The sequence below is a fragment of the Osmia bicornis genome, chromosome 14, assembly GCF_907164935.1.
Source record: "Osmia bicornis bicornis chromosome 14, iOsmBic2.1, whole genome shotgun sequence".
NCBI classification, from domain to species: domain Eukaryota; kingdom Metazoa; phylum Arthropoda; class Insecta; order Hymenoptera; family Megachilidae; genus Osmia; species Osmia bicornis.
Genome location: NC_060229.1, coordinates 4,677,610 through 4,704,582, shown reverse-complemented (window position 1 = coordinate 4,704,582; position 26,973 = coordinate 4,677,610). Strand labels below are relative to the sequence as shown.

Below are 26,973 nucleotides of genomic sequence, written 5' to 3'. Positions count from 1 at the left end.
GAAGTGTAGAAAAATCGCTGAAGTCGGCGTATCTCATTGACATCCGGCACCTTCACCATCGGTTTCAAACCAGCAGTCCAGACACGGGGCCCCCTTTTGCTTGGCAATCCCTAGTAATCACGCGGCTCGTCGCCGCAAACTCCCTCAAACAAGCCGTTACTTAAAAAACGAGAGAGAGAGAGAGAGAGAGAGAGAGGGAGAAAAAGGAAAACGCTAATTACCTTTGTCTCATTAATATTCACGACATTCGACCGCATCGTTATGCCTCTCGGTCTAATCCCTTTCCCTTGTCCCCTGTGCACCTCCACCCACCTTCCTTCCGCAAGACCTTCTTGGTCTTAACCAACCTTCTCCCTCCTTTTTGCTTTCTTCACCCTCTTTCACCCTCAGCGATACAGCAACGGCGACGAAGAAGGATTACGGAAATTCTTAAATACGGAATCTCGTTGGCACACCCTCTCCTGCTTGAAACCCACCACCCCGTTGGAACTCGATTCTTTTGCTGTCCCGTAGCTGGGGTAAGATTCACCTTGGTGATACTGGGAGGGGTAGAAAGAGAGAAACGTTTTATTCTTTGTGACGCGGTGCAGCTTTGATTTCCTCGTAAACGACCCGGCATTGTTCGCGACATAATTTCGTTAGTATCTTGGGATCAGAGGGATTCGCTGGACGAGGGTTGTTCTTTCGTAATTTTTCCTTTTCCCGCCGGTGACTAACAGCAGGAGCGATTTAAACGTTCGTTCCAGACATTTAAACACGGAACACACGCTGGATGACCGATCGACGGCGCAGGCCAGAGTTCAGATGCAAGTTGTGTCGCAGTTGGAGATTCAGTTGCAGAAGGAACGGGACCGGTTGACCGCCATGATGCATCATCTGCACGTGGCGAAACAAATGGCTTCCCCTGAACCGCCAAAGTCGTCCGAGTCATCGGTAAGTTTGCCGCAATTATGTAAATAGAAATTCCTCGTCGCGGAAGCAATTTCGCGAAAAACAATGCGTCGCTGTATGATCGTGGCACGTCGCCATCCGCGAAATATGGTAGACAATAATAGTTCGATGAGACACGTGTCGCGCGGTTTGTCGTTGAGCGAACATCGTCCAGGGCGGGAATCCGGAAAAACGATCCTAACGATCCTGTTCCCGATGTAAACTCTTCTGGTACGAGCCGAGCGTAGAGTCGTAAAGTCGGATTTTCACGACGTCGGTGAATTTTACGAGTGCCCGCCGTGGCTAACAACAATGCCAGTTTCAGTTTTAACGCGCCGCCGAGTAGACTCGCTAATTTATACATAAAGTTTTCATTAATAATTCATCGGGTCCTCGTTGATTTTATATCGCCTTAATTAAAACCTCTAACAAGTCCGACAGTCGGAGAATACCAATATCGCATTAGCCGTCCGGGCGACTGCGTGGCTCGTCCTCTCGGGCCGACTTAATTATTTTAACGCGAAAGGGAGGAGTCCTCTCGCGAAGCTCGGATCAGCTCTGATAATCGGGAACGTTTCAATGAAATATACGCGTCGGATGTTCCTTCGTCGTTTGCTCGTTAATTAAAAATTTACTATATTCTTGTGTCATCGAATCCTGTTGATCTTTTTTTACATTTCGAAACCAGCCAATTGATATGCAACGACTTGATAGAATTCATTCGAACCTCAAACGGTATTCGCGAAACGTGCAAACAATCCTAAACAGCCGACCGCACACGTTCGAAAAAGAAAAAAAAGACATGAGGAATTTCGTAAACTGGTCTGCAAAGTTTGCACAAGAAAAAGAAGGTCGACGGTCTCGGTACCGTGTATGTAATGCCCAAAGGCGTTTCGCCCAAACATCGCGTCGCTTCTTTCAGACGGGCTCTAGTATACCAAAGTTAAATCTCTCCACCGCCCTGATGAGCCAACCACCGCCAAACTTCGGCGTCTCCCAAGTGTCTCCCGTCTCGATATCCGCCCTGGTCTCGGCTGTGAGGTCGCCAGCAGGCGGTCAGCTACAACCATCCAGTGGAGCACCCATGCCACCCATTCCTAACATGTCGAACATGTCTGGAATGCCTCCGCTTCCGACCATGCCGGGCAGCATGCCCACGATGCCGACCATGCCCAGCATGCCGGGGCCCATCAGGCGACGTATCAGCGACAAATCCGCGTTATCACTGGCAGGAGGTAAGGTTTCCCTTTTCCTTTTAACCATCGAAATAATCTGATAACGTGTGAAAGATCAATCAGGAATATTCAGAATAATCTGTTCGGGTTTAAAGGCTTTCGTCTTTGACATTGTTGATGGTTCTTCCGTTTTACCTGCATCAGGGGAAATATTAGAAAAATGATTTAATTCGTTCGCTGTCGTTAGTCAACGAAGGATTCATTTGAGGAAGCATCAAATTGTTGACGTTTCGACGATGATAGCGAACGTGTTAAAATTTGTTTATATATTTAATGAAATGCTGCATTCGGTGACTATTTTTCCAACCCTTCTATACGATTAGAATGAGATAACGGGTAAGAATGGTTCGGTAAAAATGAATTGGATTAATGTTGTGTCGTCTCGAGGAAGGTGAAACGAAAGACATGTGAATTTAGAAATTGAATACTATTCGTAGGACTGTATGACGAGGGCACTGTAAGGCGCAGAGTAGCCGTCGATAGATCTGGAATAGATATTAACGAAGGTAACGATTAATCAAAATTACAGTCGGGTGGACGCGCGATCCGTGAAATGCTATTCTGCTCGAAACGTTTATCTTGAAAATTCTCTTTAATTTACGTAGACATAATTTCACGGAATATAGTGAATTTATGCTGAGATTATTTCAGAAGAGCATTTCGCGGTTCGTTCTCGTCGATTAAGGCCCGGCTAAAAGAAAATCCTGTAGCAAATGCTCTTTACGGTCCTCTCTTGATCTCGTGCCTTTTTTTTTCCTATCGTAAACTCTACCACACGCACAGATTTATTCACGGTAGCAACAATGTCACGTGAGCTACAGTGTTCGACACCTTGTTGGCGACGTAGGACGGTTAAACAGGTGTGAAGAAAGGTATAAAGTAATAGACAGTAGTAAAGAAAAGAGACGAACGAAAGAAAGAAAAATGAATTTGTTTTAAGAAAAAAAAAAAAAAAAGAAAAGAAAAATTATATATTACACCAGTTCGAACCTCTTTCTTACCAATACTTCTGTTGTTTCCTTATTTCTTGTGCTGCCCGCCCTCCCCACCGTGTAGGGCTGCCCTACATGCTGGAGCGTGCTGGCCTTGACGTCCAACAAGGTACTGTCAACCTTCTTTCCACGCTCCTTTGGTGGCTTTAAGGATTTTCTTAAAGGGTGCACTCTTGCATGCTGGAATACCTCTTTCACCCTGTCTACGTTCTCCAACCCCGTAAAACAGCGTTTCAGATACTTCCGTCATCCGTACGATCATTATGACAAGGGATGAACAAGCTGAAACCGAGTACCAGCTTCTTTCTTTCCCCATCCGATCCCCTCCAGATCGCTTTTCGCTTATTCTTTCATCTAGTTTTAAGAATGTTCTTGGTAATTTGTTTCATAAGCATGCGATCCTCAAAGACATCATTTTTCTATCAATTATTATACCTATTAACGCGAGACGTTCGTTTATTATGAATTCGTAAATTATTTTTATAACAGTTTTTCTTTAACTTTTTCTTCCGCGAATCGAACCATCTCTAATTAAATGGGGCTTCATTGCTTGTTTGTTGTACAAATCCCCGCAGACAATTTGAAACACGCGAAGAGATGGTGTCGCAACGAATATAAAAGTATCCCCCTATCGCGAGCTGTTACTTTGGGAAAGAAACAAAACGTGGCTTCTTGGTATTTCAGAAATTCAACGAAATAGGGAATTTTACAAGAACGCCGACGTCAGGCCGCCGTTCACATATGCATCCTTAATCCGACAGGTGAGTGATCCATTCGATACGTAGACATCTAGCGTTCCGAATAATTGAATTTAAAATGAATTGTCCGATAAGAGCGTCACATTTAATCGATATTTAATCTCGACGGAACTAATCCTAGGAAAATGGGTGAGGGTAATTTTGCACCGTTTCTCGTGGATAGTGATCGGGCTAGGATTTATTTTGATAACATTCGTTCTTTCGTTTTTTTCTTGTTTCTGTTTCACAGTCCATCATCGAGTCGCCGGAGAAGCAGCTGACGCTGAACGAGATCTACAATTGGTTCCAGAACACATTCTGCTACTTCCGGCGCAACGCAGCAACGTGGAAGGTATATCACTTCACTTTCAGTAAAGATACAAAACGTTAGAGGTGATGAAAATAGAACAACAGTGTTCTAGCTTGTACTTTGTTCGTTTTCAAACGCGTCTTTATTCATTTATTTTTTTCAATCCTCCATTGAAAATTGAAATTTTTCTGGAATCACGTACACTCACTTATTAATGAAACTTTGCCAGCTTGTAGAGCTCGTCGAGCTGAACACGTCTATACCCCCTTCTGGGGGCAGACAGCTAATTGTTTAAAAGATATTAACAATTACAGTTAGTTACTCCTTACATTCTGAAGTATGACAAACTCACACATACAACTCGCAATCTAGAGATCCACGGTTCAAATCCTTGGTTCCCAACATTTTTTTTGTTTTTTTTAATGATAATTTATCTCTTTTTGAATAATTAAAATTCTATATAATTCTAAACTAAAATTCTATATTCTATTTTGAATAACTTAAATTCTATAAAAATTGCAGTGTATGTAATTAATTATTAATAAATGCAATGATTATAGCACAGCTGTAATAGTTATTCAAAAAGAGACAAATTATAATTTAAAACAAAAACTTGGAAACCATGGATTTGAACCGTGGACCTTTAGATTGCGAGTCAAGCGTTTTACCATACAGTTAACCGTTTGTATGTGTGAGTCTGTCATACTTCTCAATGTAAGTAGTAATTAACTTCAATTATTAATATCTTTTAAACAATTAGCCATCTGCCCACAAAACAGGGTATAGGCGTGTTCAGCTCGACGAGCTCTACAAGCTGGCAAAGTTTCATTAATAAGTGAGTGTAACACTTGGGTAGTTTTCAGTATTAGTAAAATTCGTCATCGTGATCGTGCATCATCTAGGAAGTCGAAAATAATTTCTCGCCTCTAAATTGGATGAACTCAGAGCGCGGTTTCGAGTTATGCAACGTTTGATTGCAAGTCACAAAGACGAGATGACTTGGTCGTGCAATTTGCATTTACGAGCAGATTAAGCTGAATGCGTTTTAACTAGAAAGGATGAGCTTTCAAGAATCTCGGATAATCTTACGTATTAATTTGAATTAACAGGCTAAAGTGATGCGCCGAGCAGACGAGCTGGTAAATGATAATTGTGTTGCTTCCCCGTATAAAGAAACGGGGAAACGGGGCGGGGGGGGATGAAACTTGGTAACATGTGAAATATTGTGTCGCATTACGACTCGTGTTTCTTAGCCAATGTTTGTTCGATATTCGAATAAATTTTTCGTTTCTATCATTTTTCTTTTTACGTGATTCGAGTCGTGATGCGATTTAAAAGATCCGCTTGTTGGCAAGAGTGCGACGCGTGTGTTTTCTCTGCGTGTGTGTGTGCGAGTAAAGCGTGAAAGTAATCGACGTTTGCCATGACGCTTCGCCTCGCATGGTTTATGTGTATCTGAAAGATTTTCAAGCAACAACACAGGTTCAACAAACAAGGATGATTCAAGGGAAAAGCAGCCAGACACCAGGGGAGAGGACGAGGTTTACCACTTGGATGGAGATCGTGATCCACGAAACAACTCCGCGTATAATACAATCTTCCTGAATCTTTCTTTTTTTCTATTTTTTTCTTTTTTTTTTTTAAATTTTGATTTTGATTTTGTTCCTGTTCTTTTGGAATTTTGTACGGCCCTGCGGCATGTATAATTGTTGTCGTTGCCCCTAGATTTAGATGACTAGCTGTGCATTAACGATTAAAGGAATGCCACATACCGTGTATTCTTTCGAATTAATCGTTTTGGTTCGTTATTGTCCTCTTGCGGCCTTGTCATTTTTACGCGACCATCGCCGGGTATCCTTTTGCTGCTCTCACACCATCTACTACTACTATTAATTCACTCTTCGTCAGTGTGTTTCGAGTTTTCTTCTTCCGTTTCGAGCGAATCGTCAAGCAGAGCCGCTGCCTTTCGTTGACAGAGATTTCAATGCAAAGTGCATGTTGTAGGAATGCAAATTGCAACGATGACACGCATTCGTAAAATAAATTAGTTAGGCAATTAGTTAAATTATTAAGGCAGCAGTTCTCTAATTAAAGTCTTCATAATTTTCTAAATAAAAATAATGAAGAAGATATGAAAGCTCGAAACCTGCTTCACCCTCGACGATTCTCCAAATCAGACAGAATATCATCCACCTTCGTCTCATCATCAATTTCTTATCATCGTCTTCGTCGTCGTCGTCGTCGTCGCCGCCTTCTTCATCACCGTTGTCATCGTCATCCGGCGTCGGAAGATGACGAGGAGCCTGTAAAACACTCCATCGAATCGTGTCCCCGATCGACAGCCGGCCTCGCGATTGAGTTGGCTTCGTTCGTTTTTTGCGTTGCTTATTTAGTCTGTGTATTATTTTGTATAGAACGCAGTGCGACACAACCTGTCTCTCCACAAATGTTTCATGCGAGTCGAAAACGTGAAAGGCGCCGTATGGACGGTGGACGAAGTGGAGTTTTACAAGAGACGTCCTCAACGCGCTTGCAGCACGACCGGGTACGTTGCCCCCGTCCCACCGACAAAATAACAATTTTACAGCCGCGTTTTTTTACTCTTTAATCCCGTCTATTATAGATTCTACATTTCACTATTTCTATTTATATATAGATTATATATATATATAAATTTATATATATTCTATCTTTTTCTCTGCTTTTTTCTCGATATTTATTATATCATCATTCTCCCGGACCAATGTCAGACCAAAATCCGACAATTAAAAATCGGCCTCGGTCGCTTCTTCCCTTCTTCACTTCTTTAACCCTTCACCTAGATTCCTACTTGTGTTTATTTATTACATTTTTCTATATATTTCTTCTCTTTCTATCTATGTGTCTTTTACATATTTATATATATATATATGTGTTTATATACATACTTTCACTTAATCGCTTTTACTCTATAATTACATACTCGTACCCCTTTAACCCCTATTCCCTTTCATATTTATACTGGCAAATTTTTTACAATCTTTTTTATCTTTTATATATATATATTAATATACGTCTTTTTATATATATACATTATATTATTCATATTTATATGTATATATTTAATAGTGTTTAATATTTCTTATAAATTTTTATACGTATACATTTTATATATAGCTTCTTCTGTATATGTATATATACATTGTTCACGTATTTTTTTCATAGATGTTTATATATATACATATCTGATTAAGGTTTAACATGTGTATGCGCGCGTAACGCGTGTGTGTATGCAAGCCTCATGTATGTATGCAATACGCACATACACGCACGCTCTTCTTGTGCATTATCCATCTTTCTGTACGATGTGTTTCTCGGTGCCCTATATCATCGTGCCCTTTACCATTATTTTATTTTATTTTTTTTTTTATACGTATCTAGACCCTCTGTGTATGTTTGCTCATTCGTACGTGTAGATTTGTGCGCGTGTGTGTACAGACTATTCCTATTCTTTTTATTTGTGATTTTCATATACCTCTCTGTCCGCAATATTAATCTGTATAGTAAACTCGCTTTGTTTGTACTCACGTTCGTTTGCTAATACCAAGCTTCCCGAGCTATGATTCATTGAAATTATTTCAAAATTAACGATTCTTCTGGGCAATGAAACCCTTTGATTATTCGAAGGGTTGAATTCTATTGTTTTTGCTTTCTTTTTTCGAATTGTACCCGGGAAGCTGGCTCGGTGTTTGTGACATATCCCGCGTGAGTGTGATTTTTCTTACTTGCCCGTTAATTGCGTGCGATGGTAGCCGTCAAAGTTTGATGTACGAACGTGGCGCGAATGGGTGTCGAGAAAATGCTGAGATTCGACGATGACGAGTTAAACAGACGAAGTATGATTGAGAGGGAGAGTCGAAATCGCTGGGTTGTGGACGGAAATACCGTAGGATACCGTGATGTGTGCTTTTATTCTTTTTTAACAAGCATGTGAGCTTTGCAGCGACTAACCAATCGAGAATCACTTGGCAGGGCCCGAGTCTAGTCTCGAATACCCGGAAGCCGGATGCGGGATACAGCCAGTGCTAAGTGAGAAACGCTGAATTGCACTTGGTCAGGTAGTGAGAGGAACCGCCTTACTACGTACATATATACTATACTTTTACGTTTGTCTATGACTTTTTTATTTTCTCTCTCTGTACCCTTTTCTTTGCGAGTCTGTGCTGTCTTTGTTACAATTCTCTGGAAACGTCAGGATTACTCCTGAAACTTAGGGAGATTGACGATGGACGAGACTGTTTGTAAAAATAACGGGGATGGGTCTGTTGACAGCAGCGCGCGTCTCGTCACGATTTCCGGTGAACATAAGTCAGCATTCATCACAGTGCATGATTCTCTACTCGAGCACCACCATTCGCAGCGAGTGGTGGCGCTCGAGAAAAGGCAACGTTTGTTAGACGCTTTAAGACAGAAAAAAAAAATAATAATAAAAGCTGAACGGAGAACAATGCTGGTTCAGTGCTCTGGCAGAAAGCTAAACAAACGAAAGTGTGAATTGCTGTATAGAAAATTAAAAAAAAAAAAAAATGGAAAAGCAAACGAAACCTGAAAAGACAAAAGAAAATCGAAAGAAAGAATTCTACTACCAACAGCAATCAACGACAACAACAAGCAGAAAACAACCTTTATCTGTTTTACTCTCTTTTTCTCTATTTCTTGGTGGTCTTGTCTGTGTATACAGAACGCGATCCGCACCAATCTATCATTGCACAAGTGTTTTGTGCGCTATGAGGACGACTTCGGGTCATTCTGGATGGTGGACGACGCCGAGTTCGTAAAGCGGCGGCATCTGTCCCGCGGCCGCCCCAGGAAATATGACCCAACCCCATCACCCACTCCACCCCACCTCTCCGCACAGTAAGCACTACCACTTTTTAGAATTCTGCTGGCTGGCTGGCGCGACGTTTCTGAAACCTTACCGCGGTATCTCTTGTAACACGGCGACCGGGACATTTTTGCTTGGTCGTTGTCTACAAAAGTGAACCACTAAACCGCCCTCTCGTACCTGCTGCCTTTGTCGTTCAATCAAAAAAAAAAAGAAAAGAAAAAGAAATTAACAAAATCATAGTGTGAATACATATTTTCTTTTATTTTCTATTGTTATTCATCTACACAGATCAGAAACAGTTCTTATTTTATCATTATCGATGGTACATTTTCCTCTATGTATGTTCTCGTTCATTTCTGTCTGACACAAAATTACCTATTGTACTTATCAGATATTTATTAGACGTTAGAAGGTGTAGTCGAGTGGTAACTCGTTGGGAAATGACTTCCAAGGCAGCAGGGAGTGGCTCTTAGCAGTTTATCCAACCCCGGAAACGAATTCCGCATTGTGCCTGCCTCGAACACCCTTAGATTCCGTCTCCCTGCGAACAAGAACAAAGTAGCATCCGTCAAACTTCTTCCTGGTCCTCAGGGGCGCGCAATAAATCTTTAACTTATTAACCTGTTAATCGAGACATGTGTAATAAGAATAATTGCAACCCTTTAGGATTTAATTTAAAAAATTTGTTTTAATTTATTCTTTTTATTAATTATTCTAATGCAATACATTTGAGGCACCAACCCTTGGCGTCCTCCCTAGTAATCAAGGTTTCAGTAAATACATCGTTAAAACTTTATATGATTTTTAGTCGAACGACGAGTTAATTAATTATTAACAGGTTAATACAGCAGTTAAACGGTGTAATGTTAATCTTGCACGCCTCTGTTTGTAACGTCCAAAACAGCCCCCATAGTACATCCCCATGTATACGTCTCACTAGTACCGTAGCCCGAGGCTCTAGCACACCCGAGAGAGCTTAAATCCTGGACGATCCTGCAGGAGCCCAGCCACAGGACGATTGGTCCGTGCTGCAGGATCTCTGATGTGTTTAGTGGTTGCTCGCATGGATAATCAAGGATCCTATAATATTCGTTCCCTAAGAATTAAAAACGAAACAACCAACGAAAAAAAAAAAAAAAATAATAATAATAACGAAATATGAAAACTGTCCCCCGTAAGACTTATCCCTACCACTGAAAAACACTGTGCTTATAACTGTATGGTGCTTACGTAGTGGCGTTTGCAGTGTCTTGGAAGAATGTGGAAGTGTTTGCGAGGACAAACGTTTCGTTGGCCTTCTTTTCATTTCTTTTCGAACTCTGTTCCGTTCTACCAGTTGACTTTCAAAGAGAAACGTAATTTTTCTCTTGATTTTGCGACACGCGAGCGAAGCGTTTGTCGTGTTATCTCTTTCTTTTTTGGGTTCCTTTCATCTTTTTTATTTTTCGTTTCGGTGTTACAAGCGGCAAGCTGTGTAGCTTAAGATTAGTAATTAGAAAGCGCAAATAAGTTGATGCTAGTTCGTAGAAGGAAAGTGATGCTCAAGACTGTGAAACTTTGAATAGTTGAATGCTTTTTTTAAAAATTAGAAATTCTAACGTGTCGAGTATTAGAAATATTCGAATAGATCAACTATTCAAAATTGAAATCCAAATATTTAATATCTGAATATTCGGATTTTCTTGACAGTCCTAGTAAAACTTTTCCGTTTTCTTTTTCTCCTTTATTTTTATTTTTCTTCGTTCTTCTTTAGTGTGTTAAATCGAGAGAAGACGTATCGAAGTATGCGGTCTGTTATTTTTCCTTTTTTCCGTTCTTCGCTCAATTTTTACGGCGTTCATCGTTTTCTCTCTCTCTCTCTTCTGTTCGCCTTTAGTACGCTTTTTCAACGTGAGAATGGTTTTCCGTGTGACTGATATTGCGTGTCAGGGCTACTCGCGCATGTGTAAATTGTGTAAATTAAGCGTCACAAAACTGCAAAAATCTCGGATGATACGGAATTCTCCATTCATCGCTACGACCACTCTCTTCTAACTCAAGGTACCTCACCGTTTACGTACTAACTTTGCAACTTCCGGTAATTTTCTGTACCTTTTATGATTAATCATCTTTTTTAAAAGTTTTTTAACAATTTTTCTATTACTACTTTTTATACTCTCTTACACTCTCTATATATATATCTCTCTCTGTCTCTCTTCTTCTGTCCCTCTATCTTTCTCTCTCTTCTCTCTATATTTCTCTTTTTACCCAGCGCTCTGAGTCACTTGATAAACGGCCTCTAGGCATCCATCTTTTTTTCTCTTAAATTTTTCTCTTCGCATGCAAGCAATCGTCTCTTGCAAAGAATCCGTACGCGACGTCTCCCCGTCCGTTTCGATTCCAAAAAACAAAAGCGATATTCTCCTTTTTTTTTTTTCGAGACATCGTTCGGACGCGTCCCTTGTGCTTCGTTGTTTGCAAGAGAAGAAACGTGCTCTTTTCTCTCGACACTTGTCTTTTGAAAGGGGCACACCTTACGCTCGGCATTCACTACCGATAAACCTTGTAAATAATTTCGGAGGAAAACGTAAAAGGGGTAAGCACAGGTAAGCCTCAGAGCCGTTTATAAGCAATGACGTCGTTTCGAAAAATGAATATTGGAAAAAAATTGTATTTTTTCACATTCTGAGAAAATGATTCACGAAACGAGAGCGCTTTTTTCAAATTTTTTCTATATTTACATACATATACACACTTTTTTAACTTAACCTCGCTCAATCTGAACCGAGCCGATCAGTTGGACGAGTGAGGAACGTGAACTGGTAAATAGGTAAGAGTTTTCGAACTCTTTTTTTTTCTCATCTTTTTTATCACTTTTTCAATCTTATATACGTGTATACATTTTTTCATATTATATTTCTATCTCTTTGTATCTATCTATCTGTCTACTTCATCACTATCTCTATCTTTCTCTCTATTTCTCTTTCTCTATCTATTATACCTTTACATATTAAAACTCGATCACACCTGCACACACTGTACACATAAGCTCTATCTTTACCCACCTCCTCTCTCACCCAAACCCAACCCGAAATCATTAATTCTCAAAAATTTATTCCACCCGTATACATCGACACAAACTAAAAGATAATTTAAAAAACGTAAAGCTTATCACACGCGTTTAATTTCAGGAAACTATCGTTAGCCAAACATCGATGATCACTAATGAAATCTTTTCTCTCGATATGTAGGGGTGTCCCGTCGAAGAGTCCAACCTTGACCCACAGTCCAACCATGTACGGTGATGCGTTAAACGCCAACCTCCAGGTAACTATTTAAACCAGATATATTTTTCTTTTTTGTGCAAAGAAAAATATTCAACTAAAAAAGGTTGAACAATTTATCCAAGATGATGAATATTCTCTTTCTAGGTTCTTAGAAAGTCTTTTTAAATCAATGACCATTAACGTGTCTTTTGTAATTTCTTAACGATAGGGATTGGTAACGAATATAGACGACTAATGATCTAATGCAATTTGAGTATTTCCAGCCGGCGCTCGGTGACTCGAATATGGGATTTCTCAGCAACTCCATGTGCACGTCGACGACAACGAGCCCCGACAAGGAACACGTGTTAGCCCACAACGATTTAATGTGAGTCACAGCTATGCGAACGAAAAAAAAAGATATTCATCTCTTGAAAACAGTCCAAATAACAGCTGCCAATTCCATAATCCCGAAACAGAGATGCGATGTTCTTATTTTCTTTTTCTGACCATTACACGTGAAAATCCACAGGTCGCCGTTGGATGAACCAGCCGTGCACATAAAACAGGAGGGCCAAAGTCCGGAGGGTGGTAAACTGACGAGATTAATAAAACGGGAGCTACTGGACGCATCCGCGGAACAAGAGGGCGAGGAAGATCAAGTGGACGAGAGGGAGTATCCCGAAAGTCACGGACACGATTCCGGCCAGGACGAGGACATGGCTGAAGACCTGTCGATGGCGCCCGACATAATGACCCCGGAGGATCAGATCGAGGCGTAGTATCGTACCTCGAGAAACGATTAGGTTCGAGCTGTCGCGTTTTAAGTCCGGTCGTGTAAGAAGAACGTGAAGCTGCCTGTTCCTCGAGTCGACGGAGAACCAGGACCAGGAAGCGTAAAGAGGTGAAGAAATGACGAAGAAGATGACGATGAAGGCCCCTAGAACCACCCAGCCCTACGTAATCCTTCGTAAGACATCCCCTTCACCCCCCATCCACTCATCATATCTGAAGCCGTGAGAACGTTCGAAGCGGCTTCAAAAGGTAAAGACAAGAGGAATAGAAGCGAACAGAAGCGCGGAACTTGATCCGTGCTTGATCGATCGCGACGAATGAAAAAAGTCGATTCTCGATCGTGTCGTCGCGATCCTTCGATCCATATCCTTACTCAAGCAATCGCGAACAACGATGTATTTTCTGTTCTTCTTCCATTTCGTTTCGGAACCGCGGTTATATCTCTATTATACATGTATACATAAGTATATACATATACATATATCTCTAACACCCTCTCTCACACTCTCTTTCTCTCTTTCTCTTTCGTGTACATTGCATTAGCGAGTAAATGAAGAAGGGAAAGCAATCGCATCCGCGTTAGTTCGTCAAGTTTCGACGAACGGCTAAAACCCTTTGAACCACGAGAAGGGAAAAGAGAATTTTTCGGTCTGATCTTCGTGGCTCGTTTCTACTTCCGTCATCGTGGATACACCCCCGTGTACGCGCCCCTCTTTCGCGTGAATGCGCGTTCAGCGTGCTATGCTAATCGCGACCATCGTTTCTGGACCAATTTCGAACAAGGTAATTAATAGGTTGATTGTTCTATAATTGCGATTATTCGAAGCTTTGCTCTTTCAATTTTTTCTCCCAATTCAATTATTCGATATTAAATTCCTAGTTTATCGATGACCAGATTTTGGTCCGAGTATAATTGTGTAAATTTGATTTATTTTGCGTACGATCAAAGTCGAATGATAGATGGGAATCGCGATTAGGATAGGACGCAGGACACTCGTCTGAGGATAATAGAAGGATGAATAGGAATGGTTGGGGAATTAAATTTAAGATAAAATTACGAAGCTGCGGCGACGGTGGCGACGGGTACGCGAGGGAACGACTGACCCTTTTAGTCTTAAATGTATATCGTTCGTGGTAATTAGGATATCGTGAGGATCAAAATCTCTCGTGATGTAAAAGGAAAGTGGGTGCTCCTTTCGAAAAGAGCCTCATTCTCTAATATCAGACACTTAAGGTTAAGGAAGCGTTCGCGTACGAGGCACGAGCGCAATCCCGACGTGCCCGGCCGTTGCTCTCTTGCTAATTACTGTATAGTTTAGGAGAAATTAACTAAGTAAGTAGTTTCGTAACGATCGACGATCATAAACGTCGACGATCCCTTGGAGGAGGAACGTACACGCGCCGGTATCCAGACGATTATTCAAAAACTACATGGAAAAGCACGTTCGTGCAAAATTTCGAACGAATTTACAGGAGAAAAATATGAGAAAACGATGAAGGAAGTTAGAAACGGGATAAAGAAACACAAAAAGTGGATGCCATGAACGCACTTATAAATAAATTCAATTACCATGTATGCATATACATATACATATATTAATACGTATACGTATCGGAAATTATAAGAAAATTAGATATCGATCACCCATTTCCCGTTCACCGTTTCTCCCTCCAAATTCTAAAACAACCACCGCCCTCCAATTTTCCGCTCCTAGTCCTGTGTAATCAAGCTCGGTTCCGAATTGAAAATAAATAAATAAATAAATAAAAAAAAAAAAAATGATAATACGACTGGATAGAATCGTCGCGTCCGAAATATACGAAGGGGTCGTACTCGTCGGTCTTCGAACCCCTGAAACACGTCGAGTTTAGGTGGAAAGCGCGCTCAGGTCGGTATGGGAGAGCTTTCCTTTGGAGATCTCTCGCGGTCAGAGGTCACCACGAATATAAAATCGTATTCATTTCGACGAACGTCGACGGATTTGTGAATCGTGGCTGTTCGTATCGCGTTTTCGAACAGCGACCGGAACACGATCGCGTGTGATATATTTCCGTTCGAGAGCTGCAGCCACACGGAGGTTTGTTTGTAATATTTTTGTAAATTGAATTCGTTCACCGAGGACGTTAGAGACGTGTGCTCCGCTCGTGTAGATAGCTTTTTAGGATCGGGCCTTCTCCCCTTAATTGCCAGGGTAATTATTAATCGACCACGAGAATACTTCCGTCGCGTCGGCGACGTGTAACGTGTGTATCATCCTTATCGCGATCGGTCCAAGTGAAAATAAAGACACCGTCGCCAAAGAAGTTTTCTCGCGTCTTGACGTTTTAACGATTTTTCTAGTAAGAAGAAATTATTCATCATTGGGTGTCTATATTAGCTCGACTTCACTTAGTAATATTAGCACAACGAGAAGTTTCCGAGTCATATTTGCCTTCATTTTTCTTTTATTTTACAGAACGAAATTCACGTCGGATTCCAGAGATCAAATCACGCGATTGTCGTAAGCATTCTATTTTCATTCCTGTTTAACCCTTTCGCTCTTGGAGAGACACGTTACAAAATAAAATTTCGACTTAATTTTTAATATAGTGACACGGATGATCAAATGATTTTTAATTAAAGTGTACCGTAGCGAAAGGGTTAACACGTTGACTGCCACAGTGAAAACAATCATAGTTCGATTTTTAATTTACCACCTTGCATAAGTAATGCGATTTAAATACTACCTAAAATTTGTTTCTTTAAATGAAATTCAATAGTGCTGGTCACTGACAAACCCCATGGCAGTGAACGTGTTAACTAGTTACTCTGTCCATTCCGCGCGTGTAACGTTAGTTAGCTTAGGACGTTTAAGTTTCGGTCTCGCATTATTCCAAGCCGATTTCCCTCCAAAATCAACAACCCAGCAAAATTTCTCCGTTCATTCACGGATCCATCAGGATGCTCGTTCGCGAACGAAATCAGAAAACTTTCGAGAGAGAAAGGGATCAAGCGAGACACGCGTAATCCGCGAGTGTGTGCATCGTCACGTGCGTCACCGATCGATCAATCTATATCGGCTAATCCAGAGAAGAAATTATGAAAAAATAAAGTAAAGTGTTCAGAATGATATAAAAGAAACGATCGCAAAGACCGGTGCCGTTTTGGGCTCGCTTTCACGTAATGCTACTATTACTAATCTAAGTCTATACATGTATTGTGTATAATGGATTAAGGACTCGATATAACATAGGAAAGAACTCTCCTTTGTAAATAGTTGAACACTCGTCGAGGCATTAGGGATTTGCGAAAACATTGCGGATGAATGGAAGTTTATCGATAATGTGGTATATAAAAATCTATATATATATATATACATATAAATACAATACAACACACAGGACAGACACACAATGCGTTACGCGTATCCCGTCTGCATTTAATTTTTACTTTTCAAATGTCGGATATCGCTGTGGATCATTCTCTGACGGCAGCTCGAATCAAGATTGTACTTTCTCGTTTTATCGTATATATATATATAATGTGTGTGTGTGGGTGTATGTACGACGATTGATCGAATGATAATGAACGGGAGCAAACGATCGATTTCGAGTGAACACGATGTTCTTCAAGTCGATTCACTTTTAGCACACAGTGATCGTTTTAACGACGTTTTTCATTTCACGAGCGTTGTTCTTTTTGTATAGTAGCCGGCTGTTACCCTGCGGATATTCTATATTGTACATGTTTATACGTTCCCTGTTATGTTTGTTGTATATTTCTAAAAAAGAAAAAAAAGAAACGTAGGTCTGTATAAATGTTTCGATTTTCGTACGAGCGTAAGAAAGACGGGATTTTTAGAGTACTCTTCTGGTTCATCGTTTATTCACATTTTATTCGGCCAGATAATACTTTTATCTCTCTTCCCCCCCTTCTCTCTCTCTCTTTTACATTTTTTTTTTTTTGTATTCATGTTCGTTTCGTTATAAAGTATGGCGAAGGAACGCGATCATATCAAGTTAGGAGGTATCGAGTGAACAGTGCTGAATCGATGGATTTTTATTCGTTTGTTGAGTTTCATTATTGAAATTTTATAGAGTTGATGATGAATTTAGTTTCTTCCGGGATATCGAGCTTATTACTAATTAATAAAATGATCCTTTCGCGATGATGGTTTTCACAGGTGGCACGTGTTCACTCCAAAAATGTAACGCGATGACCGAATATAAATGGTTTCGAGGCATTATCGATCGCGGATCATTGGAACACGGGGAAAAATCTATTTTTTAAAACGTGTCACATTATACGAGAACAACACGAATTCGAAATTATTCCGATCGATTCGATCGGATCTCGACGGGTCGGATTCGTCGATGAATTTTTCAGTATTATTCTGTGCCGCATGAAAGGGAAAAGAAAAAAAGAAAACGAGGAAGTTCTTAAACGCGATCCGAGCTCCTTTATTAGATCAATGAAAAAGAATTCCTAGGAACATTTATCGTCTCTGGATTATTTGATTAAGTATTGTATGATAAGTTGCCTTGTAAAAATGTACCGATTTTACCGAAGAAATTAAATGTGTTACTGAAAGAAAAACAATCTCTCTGGAACTGTTTCCATCGACAAACTTTTTTTTTCTTCGCCAAGAGAAAAAGAAAAGAACGATAGCGGGCAATAGCAATTTATCAATTATAAGTAGAAGTGTAATTTGTAAGTAACACGAGAAAATTATCATTTTTCACCTGTACTTTCTTTGTATAAGACTGACATCGTTTGTATATGCTTAAATATGATGTTGTTTAGGGTATGTCAAGGTTTATACACGTAAATTAAATGTGTCTACGATTAATATGTGTTTTAGGATCACAGAAAAAAAAAGAACCTTATATCATACTGTAAATAGAACACTTAAGGAGGTCGCATTTTCTAGCTCGAATTAAGTATTTAGAGTTTAAGTCTTTATCTAATAGAATCGTCTTGAGAAGAGTATACATACTTAATAAAAAGAAAAACAGCAATTCGTGAATAAGAGGATCCAAAGCTGTCTAAACTGTTTGTTTCCGAACTCCTTGTTTGTCATATTTAAAATAAAACAACTGCAAACAATTTTCTATCGCTGAATCATTCAACTTTTCGAAAATAGTAGTTTTTGTTTAATTGAAAATTCAGAATCTTAACAATTTACTGTATTCTTCTTTTATAATTTTAAAATTTAATTATTTCAGCACTTATCATCTGTTGATATTGTGTTACCATCAGTTGGTAAAGTAACAATTTTCTTTGCTTCAGTCGATCAGATACTTTCATTAGATTTAGAAGAAAATTACTTTTTCAACTGAAAGTATAGCGAAACTTAGGAAAACCGTCATGTTCTGATTTAGGTAAAATTTTGCAAATAAGCTGCTTTTTGGGAAGAACAACCAAAGGTATTATAAGGAAGTCTGTGATAATTATGCCTGCAACATGCAGCTTGATTTTTTCTCATTTGTAATATAAGAAAATTAATATAAATGTCAATTAATTATGACTAATCACGAAACATGTAATTAATAATTATCCTACTTATTATATACAATACTTACCATTTATATTCCTCTACACAAAAATGAAAGGATCTTAAAAATGAAAGAAAGAAACACCTTACTTATTACTACTAAAATATTCTTCTTTATTCGAGCGATTTACATGCTCAATCTTTCAGAGCTTACAATTTCGAACGTTGTAAAAATAAATATCATCCATGTATTGCTAGTTACGACTAGAGTTAATTAAAACTTATGATTCTACGATTTCACAATTCGTTCTCTTGATTTATCTTCAAACAACTTCCTGAATTTCTTGCTTCTCTACTTGTCGCAATTGATTAGACACCAATTCCCATTTCGAAGACCACGAGGGCTTCTCCATTTCCTGTGTGTTCACTTCTTCTATCAAGTTCATTAGTCTGATAAAAAATTCATTCAGCTTCGCCGCTGTTCCTCGTCGCAGTTTCTGAAAATTTTTACCTGAAACACGATTGACCGATTAGAATTCATGTTTGAAACGAGAGATACAATCGAGGTCTCTCGTGTTTCATCGTAACACATAAAGTCTTGTAATTATTGATAACATAAATAGGACATTCGACACGAATCGATATTTGCTGGCGATCAACCTTGCCGTATATTTCTTAGAGCAGACGTATGTCAATTGCACAGGCAATATCCATACCTCCATCAAATATTTAATAGCCATCGCTGGAGGATGATTATTGGTTACAAAAATAATTTGTCAAACCCCAGTATCAGTCGTACGTAACCTAAGATTAAATGTAATAGAGCTTGTATCAAATCATTGACGAGGGGAAATGAATAGATTGCTCACAGGAGAAATTAACAGTTTTGTCAGACACGCGATGGTATGGATTATTAAAGACATTAAGTGTTTGAATTTTCTGTTATAAATTTGGATCTTTGGAACATTTTAATTATTAGAGCATTCAAAAATAATAATTTTCTAAAATCATAGCGTGTAATTTTTGGAAATGAAAAATGAATTATATGAATTATCACATTTGAATGCCCTTATTTAGAATTCCCAGTGATCTATTAAATTTCCATCTTGTAATTTGTATTCTTTATATTTACTAGCGGGGTAAAAGGAGCTCCTGATCCAGATACTCTGCTGCGTAAGGGCAGCCATGAACCTCTTCGTTATCAGACTTTGACTTTCAGCAGTCATTGGTCTCAATCTACTGACGAATCGTAGGAGATACTCCAACAAGTATCTATTATAAGTGGCAAGCTTTTCAAGACATCGTTGAGGCTTGGAACCCCACGCAACAATGTAGCTGAGACTATCAACGTCGAGCAGAGGGTGCTTCACTGTCTCCAACCACTCGAAAAGTAATCCTGACAGGATGTCCAAGTCAGTTTCCATTTGTAATCTCTGCCAAGCTGTGGAACGATGATTCAGATCCATCTAAAAATAAACACAAAGGTTATTGTTTAATTTTTAAAGAAACAAGTTTCATAATATTAAACCTGATAATCCTGTAAACGTTTCTTCGTTTTGTCATGTAATGTCGCGTTATCTCTGATCAACGCCCTGATCGCCACATCGGTGCTCACAGTTTCGACGGCTGCATTTTGTGCAGCAACTTTGAGATCTATATGAGACTGAATTTCTTTGTAACAATCATTATCTGCGAGGTCCTGACCATGAATTCCATCGCCAAGAACGTCGTCCACATAGTTGTCATCTAGACCTGCATAAAAGGCTCCTTGATTAAATGAAATCTATTCATTATTTTATTACATACGTAATTGGTATACCTGGAAAAGTAGAATCACAAGATGGAGTATCAGGAGATGTACAGAATACGTCGCTTAATCTTCCAATATCGTCCGAAGTGTCCCTCGAAGATGCTTGACTACTACTTGCACACGCTTTAGCAGAACCTGAACGATTGTAAAATAGGTAAAAATTTTTCAAAATTTTCTTCAATAACAATTGAACGTATCTTACTGGAACCGTCGTAAGAATCAGCAAGTGATTCAGCCCAAGAATAAGAATGCTTAATATTTCCTTTGCCGTCTCTGAATTTCTCCAAAACGTGAGATATGAACTTCTGAGTGAAAGAAATATTAGAAATCGTGTATTTAATCTCACAGGGAGAATTGTCCTCCTGGCAATCGCACAACTGGAGAATCCGCTCGCAGATCGTGAACACGATCTATGGTTGAAATAAATGAATAATTTACATCGCTTAAAATCTGTCAAGGATAAACGAACCTTCGGGATGTGTTTAAAGGTACGCTGCTCGTATCCGTGTAGAACATTCTGTTGCTTTCTCAGGTGAGATTGCAAGCTGCAAGGTTTGCGATCACCTATGGCGCTACTCAAAGGGAAAACTATCATCTGAGGAAGCACAAAGTGCTCGAATTCTTGGATACAGAGTATCTGCCCTCGGGTTTGTATCGCGCAGGGTCGTTTCATACGAACGAACCTAATGGCATCGTTTGCTCTTACTCGAAGACTATAAATGAGGTAGCACGCGATCAGGACTCCGGTTCTACCTAGACCTGAAATAATTATTCGTGATTCTGTTAATGTACACGGTAGAATTAATAATTTTCAAATTGGAATCGTTAATAAAATTTCAACTTATGAATGAATTTATTTCATGAACAGGTTTAGCCGATATTACTTTTATCAAAATAAAGCGGAGAATTGAAATATTTATCTCGGTATGGTTACAAGCGTATCGATCGCATCTAATTCGAGAAATAAATTACTCGTTCGTGCTGGAACCATGAATCGGAAACGGAACTCGTAATCGCGACCGGTCGAGTTCCGGGGTTAACGAGAGTTATGATGTATCCGATTCGATACTGCCATGGTATATATTTCGTGGTTCTCTAACACGTATCCAGAGCTAGTAATTAAGTTACAGTTCGTACATGCGAGGCACGCGTGGAATTTCGGCTATTCCATTAAATCATGGCTTGACAAAACGACCAGGAATTCCTCGATGGAAGAATCCGCAAGGTTCCGTGCGTTTTTCATGGCAAATTATTTCGTGATCTCAGAGAAATAAATCGTTCGCGTCTGACAAGTTTCTGAATCTACTGTATGTATTAAAAGCGGAAAATGGAATAGCTTCGTACACGTAATGATTACGTGAGTGTACGATCTGGCATGGTTGTTGGCTACCAACCCCTTCGTATACAAAGAAAATATAATTTCCATGATTGTTAAGCATGCATGACTTGTAGTATTTTGTTATCAAACATCTGATCGATCGATTCAATCAAGCTAAATAGGTTTACTTTGAGGCTTCTGAACCTCGTGGTTATATCGAGCAATAATTTTGGTCTTTCGAATAGATTATTTAAAGGTGAAAATATTTATGAAGAGTTTGAAACTGTTACGCCCTAATTCCTTATCTCTCTTAGTCTATTTTTCGTGCACATAAATTTTGCCGAGGTACCGAAGTGACTACGTTTATGGTTGGCAAGCACGCTTCCCGTCAATTAGGGAATTAGTCATGGGCTCGTGCGAAAGGGGGTGTTAAGTTTCTTGTCGATTATGGGATTGATCGAGAAACACAATGAACACTTTTATTACTATGCTGCTTTTTATAATTACATATAACTATTCATAATGAAAGGGTTAAAACTCGAATTTCCTAAATTTTTAGAATCAGCTTCATCTTTCTTTTTGCTTTACCTACAATTTATTTAAGACCTATCCTTCTTTTGCTCAGATATTATTCTTAGATATGATTTTCGAGTAATGTATATGCCGTACGAAACGTGTCATTTGTCAGGCTCAGTCGAAAGTTCAAGGGAGATGGTGTGCATAATGAATGCAAAAATTCAGATGCACCGCGTTTGGTCGTCGCGGTTTTGCAGCACGCAATGCACCAAAACAGTATCGCGGACTCGGTCGAACGAGTTTCACACGTGCCATAGATCGATACGTTTAAAGGTTACAAATTTCTGATAAGGGAGACCGTATAGAAAGTAAGGGCCTCGGATAACTACCTTTTTAAATTAAACCGGTCGTTTTACGAATCTTGATAAGAGAAATCGCATCGACGTGTCTATTCGCTATCCAGATAACATCTTCGCTGACTTCAATATGTAAAATCTACAGATTTAATCGTGTAACGTCATGTAACGTCAATTCAACCGTCGGATCAGATAATCGAAGACAGATGGTTGTAAAATTAAAATCAGTGTAACGGTGATAAAAAAAAGAAATTGGATCGATGAGTATCGGAGGAGATCGATTTACCAGCGTGACAGTGAATCGCCACTCTTCCTTCTTGCACGGCAAAGGCCACGACCTTGACCATATCCAAAAGTTTGCTCATTGTCGCATCCCCGTAGTCCTTCAATGCAAAATTGTAATAGTAAACTGTAACAGAGTCGTGAAATCGTTTTTTTTTTTTCAGACCTTGAGGGTAGTAGTTTCGAGTTTAGTGCGGTTGCTACTCAACCAACGATACTTTTGTTTTCTCTGCATGGATACACGATTTTGCTGCATTGCATGTTCCACTTGAACCCCTTCGATTTAATTCACCGAGTTGCAGCTGACTCGTACGAACAAATTTCACCCCCTACTCAAAGGTAAATCAACCCCCACTTGCAAGAGACACAATTTTCAATATATTAATTTAATTATTTATAATATTTAGTTCCATGGAGTACTCAATTGATCAGTTCTACTATTGAAACTTAATTGCATCTAAATTTTGAAGTATATATTGATATCTTCACTGTATATTCAGAAGTATTTAATTAATATTTGAATACCTACTGTCATGTTTCATGAAGATGTTAGGGTCGTAAGTGAAACCACTTTCTTCGAGGGGGCCACCGCAGCTCGCATGCTCTCCCGGCGTTTGTAGGTTTATTATAGTTTTTATACTCCACCCTTGAAACTGGGCAATTATGTCCTTTTTTATTATCTGTGCGGTGTTTGGTCGTGCCATCGCGAGGACGTCGTCTGTCACCCTACAGGAATTATCGACCCTTACAGTTTCTCCATTCCATGATGAAAGGAACAATTAACAGAATATATCCCTGATTAAAATTGTTGGAACTTTCAAACAATTTGGGGGAAATCAATGCCATCATCTTATATATTATTTTCATCTATATATTTTACGATGTATGTGTATTAGATCACGTGACATAGAGCCTATTTTGTTTGTGACATGACAATGATCGATTTCATTTTATTTACCAACAAAATGTATTCAAGTGAAAATTGTATCCTTTTATTTGCAAACAATGAACTGGACTGAGAAGAGGTTCATAATCTTTTATTGCCAGCCTTACCAATGCGAAAAGATGTTCTGTATTGCCATGTGCACAGGCGGCCAGGCTCTTGGATTTTCATATTTGCACCTAGAACCACCGCAGAAAATCGCGCACTGTATCGCCTGAGGTGTGAATTTCCTCAAATTCTCGGAGAATTTATTATAACCAGCCTGGACCTCGCAGAGATCCACTTGCCCCGCTTGAAAACCAGCCGGCACCAGTGAACTCACATCCATTCTACAAGTAAATTTTCAAAATTCCTATCATACACATAAAATAAGTTCCTTTTATACAGTTTCCTTATTTAAAAGAAATTTCATTCAATTTTTACCTTGATCATTCTTTCAATATTGTTTATATTAAGAACGATAGAAGCGCGCACTTACATGTTTCAAAATAATCACACCCCTTCCATCCATCTCATCGCCGTAAAAATATAAGTTCTCCTTAAATTTGTCCTTCTTTATCCGCCTGAAACGCGTCCGACAATTCGAGGAGAATTCTTTTCCAGCGATTTTCTTTGCGCAAGAAAACACGACAAAGTGTAACAATTAATGCAAAAAAGCACTTTACGTACTGGGGTAAGCGCATAGCGACTGGTAGTTCTGGTAACATAACGCTACTTTATCTATCCTTTTATCACCCTGATTGCGCCTGCGTCGGTTCTACCGACTATAAAATCGCTTTTGTTTCATTCCACCCCCACTGTACACCTTGTTAAGCTTAAAGTACTCTTTACCTTTTCTATGAATCATTAGGTAGTATAACTCGAGGGGTTGTTCCTTCTTCAACAGTTGGGTTTCTTTTATAATTAAATCAGTAACTTATAAAAGCTAAACTTAAAATTTTTCAGATTAAGTATAGGAAGAGTCACTGGAAGGTAAGATATCCTATACAAATGGACCAAGTTATAACTTTAATATGGTAAAGGATAGAAGAAAATGTCGTTAGGAAAGATTAAATGGCATTGAATAGAAAATAACAAGGTATTTAATTGAAAATGAATTAAAAGGTATTTAGGACTCATGAAATATTTCAAATTTTTGTATAAAATATCTATGTTTGAATTAAGTTCCAGCAGTGATTACAGATCCAACAAGATTAGACATGCCTTTGTTTTCGAAGGGTCATGATTTATGGGGTCCCAGACACCCCTAGATGAGATTAGGTCTGCAAGTAGAGAGCACAGCCAGTATGATAATCGTATCTGTTTTATCACTCCCTCTTTTACCGCACCGCACATATCTCAAAAGATACAATTTTCACTCCCTTTGATTCTATTCTTTTTTTAAATCAGTCAAAAGCAGCACACAACTGAACAATAATTATTGTAATTGTTTGACAAACTTGTATTCACTTCATGCACTTTGGCAAATAAATCATTTGAAAAAAGCAACTGAGTTTGATCATTAATAAATTACAAACATAATATACATGAAAATCTACTTAAATCAAAACCTATCAAACATACATATACTTCTAATTTACCTTCGAAGTTTATTTAATTTAGTTTATTTATTTTTTCCGCTTATTAACAAGCTCATTTATTATTTATTATTTTATGTCTCTTTATGGGCCTCGCGGGGACCACCCTTCTCAGTTATTCTTTATCCTATTCCTACTCTTTATGGACCAAGACCCTTTGGAGTTATTTATTTTTGTCATTCTTTTCGTGGACCTCACAGGGACTACTCCCAAATCACTGTATCCTCGTAACCTTTTTATCCCTGCATCCCTTACATCCCAGCACTTCTTACATCTCTGCATTCCTTGTGTTCTTGCATTCCTTACATCATGGCATCCCTTATATCCCTGTATCTCTTATATCCCTGCAACCCTTGTAATAAATATATTATGAAAAATATATTTATGGTCACGGATTCGAGTAAAGGTAAGTACAGGTAAGTACAGGTAAGTAAAGTCTTTTTTTCAATTCAAATTTAGTTCCTTTTTTCGCCGCCAGAGGGCGCTGACCCGACTTCGAAAATTTAGTTCGCATTTTTGCCGCCAGAGGGCCAAAATTCTTGCAAGCTTTAGTTCCTTTTTTCGCCGCCAGATGGCGCTGAACGGACATCGAAAATTTAGTTCGCATTTTTGCCGCCAGAGGGCCAAAATTCTTGCAAGCTTTAGTGCCTTTTTTCGCCACCAGATGGCGCTGAACGGACATCGAAAATTTAGTTCACATTTTTGCCGCCAGAGGGCCAAAATTCTTGCAAGCTTTAGTTCCTTTTTTCGCCGCCAGATGGCGCTGAACGGACATCGAAAATTTAGTTCGCATTTTTGCCGCCAGAGGGCCAAAATTCTTGCAAGCTTTAGTTCCTTTTTTCGCCGCCAGATGGCGCTGAACGGACATCGAAAATTTAGTTCGCATTTTTGCCACCAGAGGGCCAAAATTCTTGCAAGCTTTAGTGCCTTTTTTCGCCACCAGATGGCGCTGAACGGACATCGAAAATTTAGTTCACATTTTTGCCGCTAGAGGGCGCTGTTACGAACGCCGAAAGCGTTGTATCAAAGATTTAAGTGATAAAGGGATGTAAGGCACCGCAGATTGTAGGAAATAGCGTGATTTGTAGGATGCAGGGCTATAAGGGAAGCAGAGTTGTAAGATGAACAGAAAGGATAGGGAGATGTAAAGGGTGTAAGGAATAGAAAGGTGTAAGGGATAGAGGGATGTAAGGCATACGGGGATGTGAGGGACGCAGGGACATATGTAAGTGTGACAGAGGTGTAAAGGATGCAAGGATATAAAGAAAGCAAGGATGTAAACGATGCAGGGATGTAAATAATGCAGAGATATGAGGGGTTCAGAGATGTAAGGGAATCAGGGATGTAAAGTGTACACATGGGAGTAATAAAATCAACACGTTAATCCTTCTAATGGGTTTATTCAATAAGCTAAGAAGATAGTTACAGCAAATTAAATGAATGCGGAAAATAAAATATAGATATTGTATGTTTAGCAGGTAGATCTGCACCCCTTGACGGTCGCTATAAGACTGATGCTGTTGTACTTCGCTCTAGGTCGAACGATTGATAACGGTGCCACAGTCATCTACCTCTGTTGAAATCTT

The 26,973-nt window shown here is 39.2% G+C and overlaps 2 protein-coding genes across 19 annotated transcripts in view; one reads left to right on the top strand and one right to left on the bottom strand.

The window, feature by feature from the left end:
* Positions 1 to 14,891, top strand: part of LOC114872712 (forkhead box protein P1-like) — a 177,892-nt gene extending 163,001 nt beyond the window's left edge. For 9 of the 18 annotated variants that reach the window (XM_029180217.2, XM_029180215.2, XM_029180230.2 and 6 more), the window contains 9 exons: positions 747 to 933; positions 1,853 to 2,165; positions 2,603 to 2,671; positions 3,842 to 3,918; positions 4,145 to 4,246; positions 8,925 to 9,100; positions 12,302 to 12,377; positions 12,592 to 12,704; positions 12,849 to 14,891. In XM_029180217.2, coding sequence (XP_029036050.1) covers positions 747 to 933; positions 1,853 to 2,165; positions 2,603 to 2,671; positions 3,842 to 3,918; positions 4,145 to 4,246; positions 8,925 to 9,100; positions 12,302 to 12,377; positions 12,592 to 12,704; positions 12,849 to 13,098 — 1,363 coding nt within the window. In that variant the 3' untranslated portion in view covers positions 13,099 to 14,891. Of the gene's footprint in view, positions 1 to 746; positions 934 to 1,852; positions 2,166 to 2,602; positions 2,672 to 3,221; positions 3,267 to 3,841; positions 3,919 to 4,144; positions 4,247 to 6,618; positions 6,750 to 8,924; positions 9,101 to 12,301; positions 12,378 to 12,591; positions 12,705 to 12,848 lie in introns of all 18 variants that reach the window. The other 9 variants (XM_029180219.2, XM_029180218.2, XM_029180226.2 and 6 more) reach the window with 6 other exon arrangements.
* A 3,807-nt stretch (positions 14,892 to 18,698) lies between these two features.
* Positions 18,699 to 24,484, bottom strand: LOC123988447 (protein tyrosine phosphatase domain-containing protein 1-like). The gene is made up of 10 exons (XM_046288594.1): positions 24,289 to 24,484; positions 23,921 to 24,139; positions 23,397 to 23,593; positions 22,872 to 22,994; positions 20,865 to 21,154; positions 20,598 to 20,805; positions 20,405 to 20,530; positions 20,114 to 20,337; positions 19,718 to 20,051; positions 18,699 to 19,096 (listed from the first exon to the last, which is right to left on the bottom strand). Exons 2-10 carry the CDS (start codon positions 24,136 to 24,138, stop codon positions 18,909 to 18,911), a joined length of 1,908 nt encoding a protein of 635 aa, XP_046144550.1. The 5' UTR covers position 24,139; positions 24,289 to 24,484; the 3' UTR covers positions 18,699 to 18,908.
* Between the last annotated feature and the right edge of the window lie 2,489 nt (positions 24,485 to 26,973).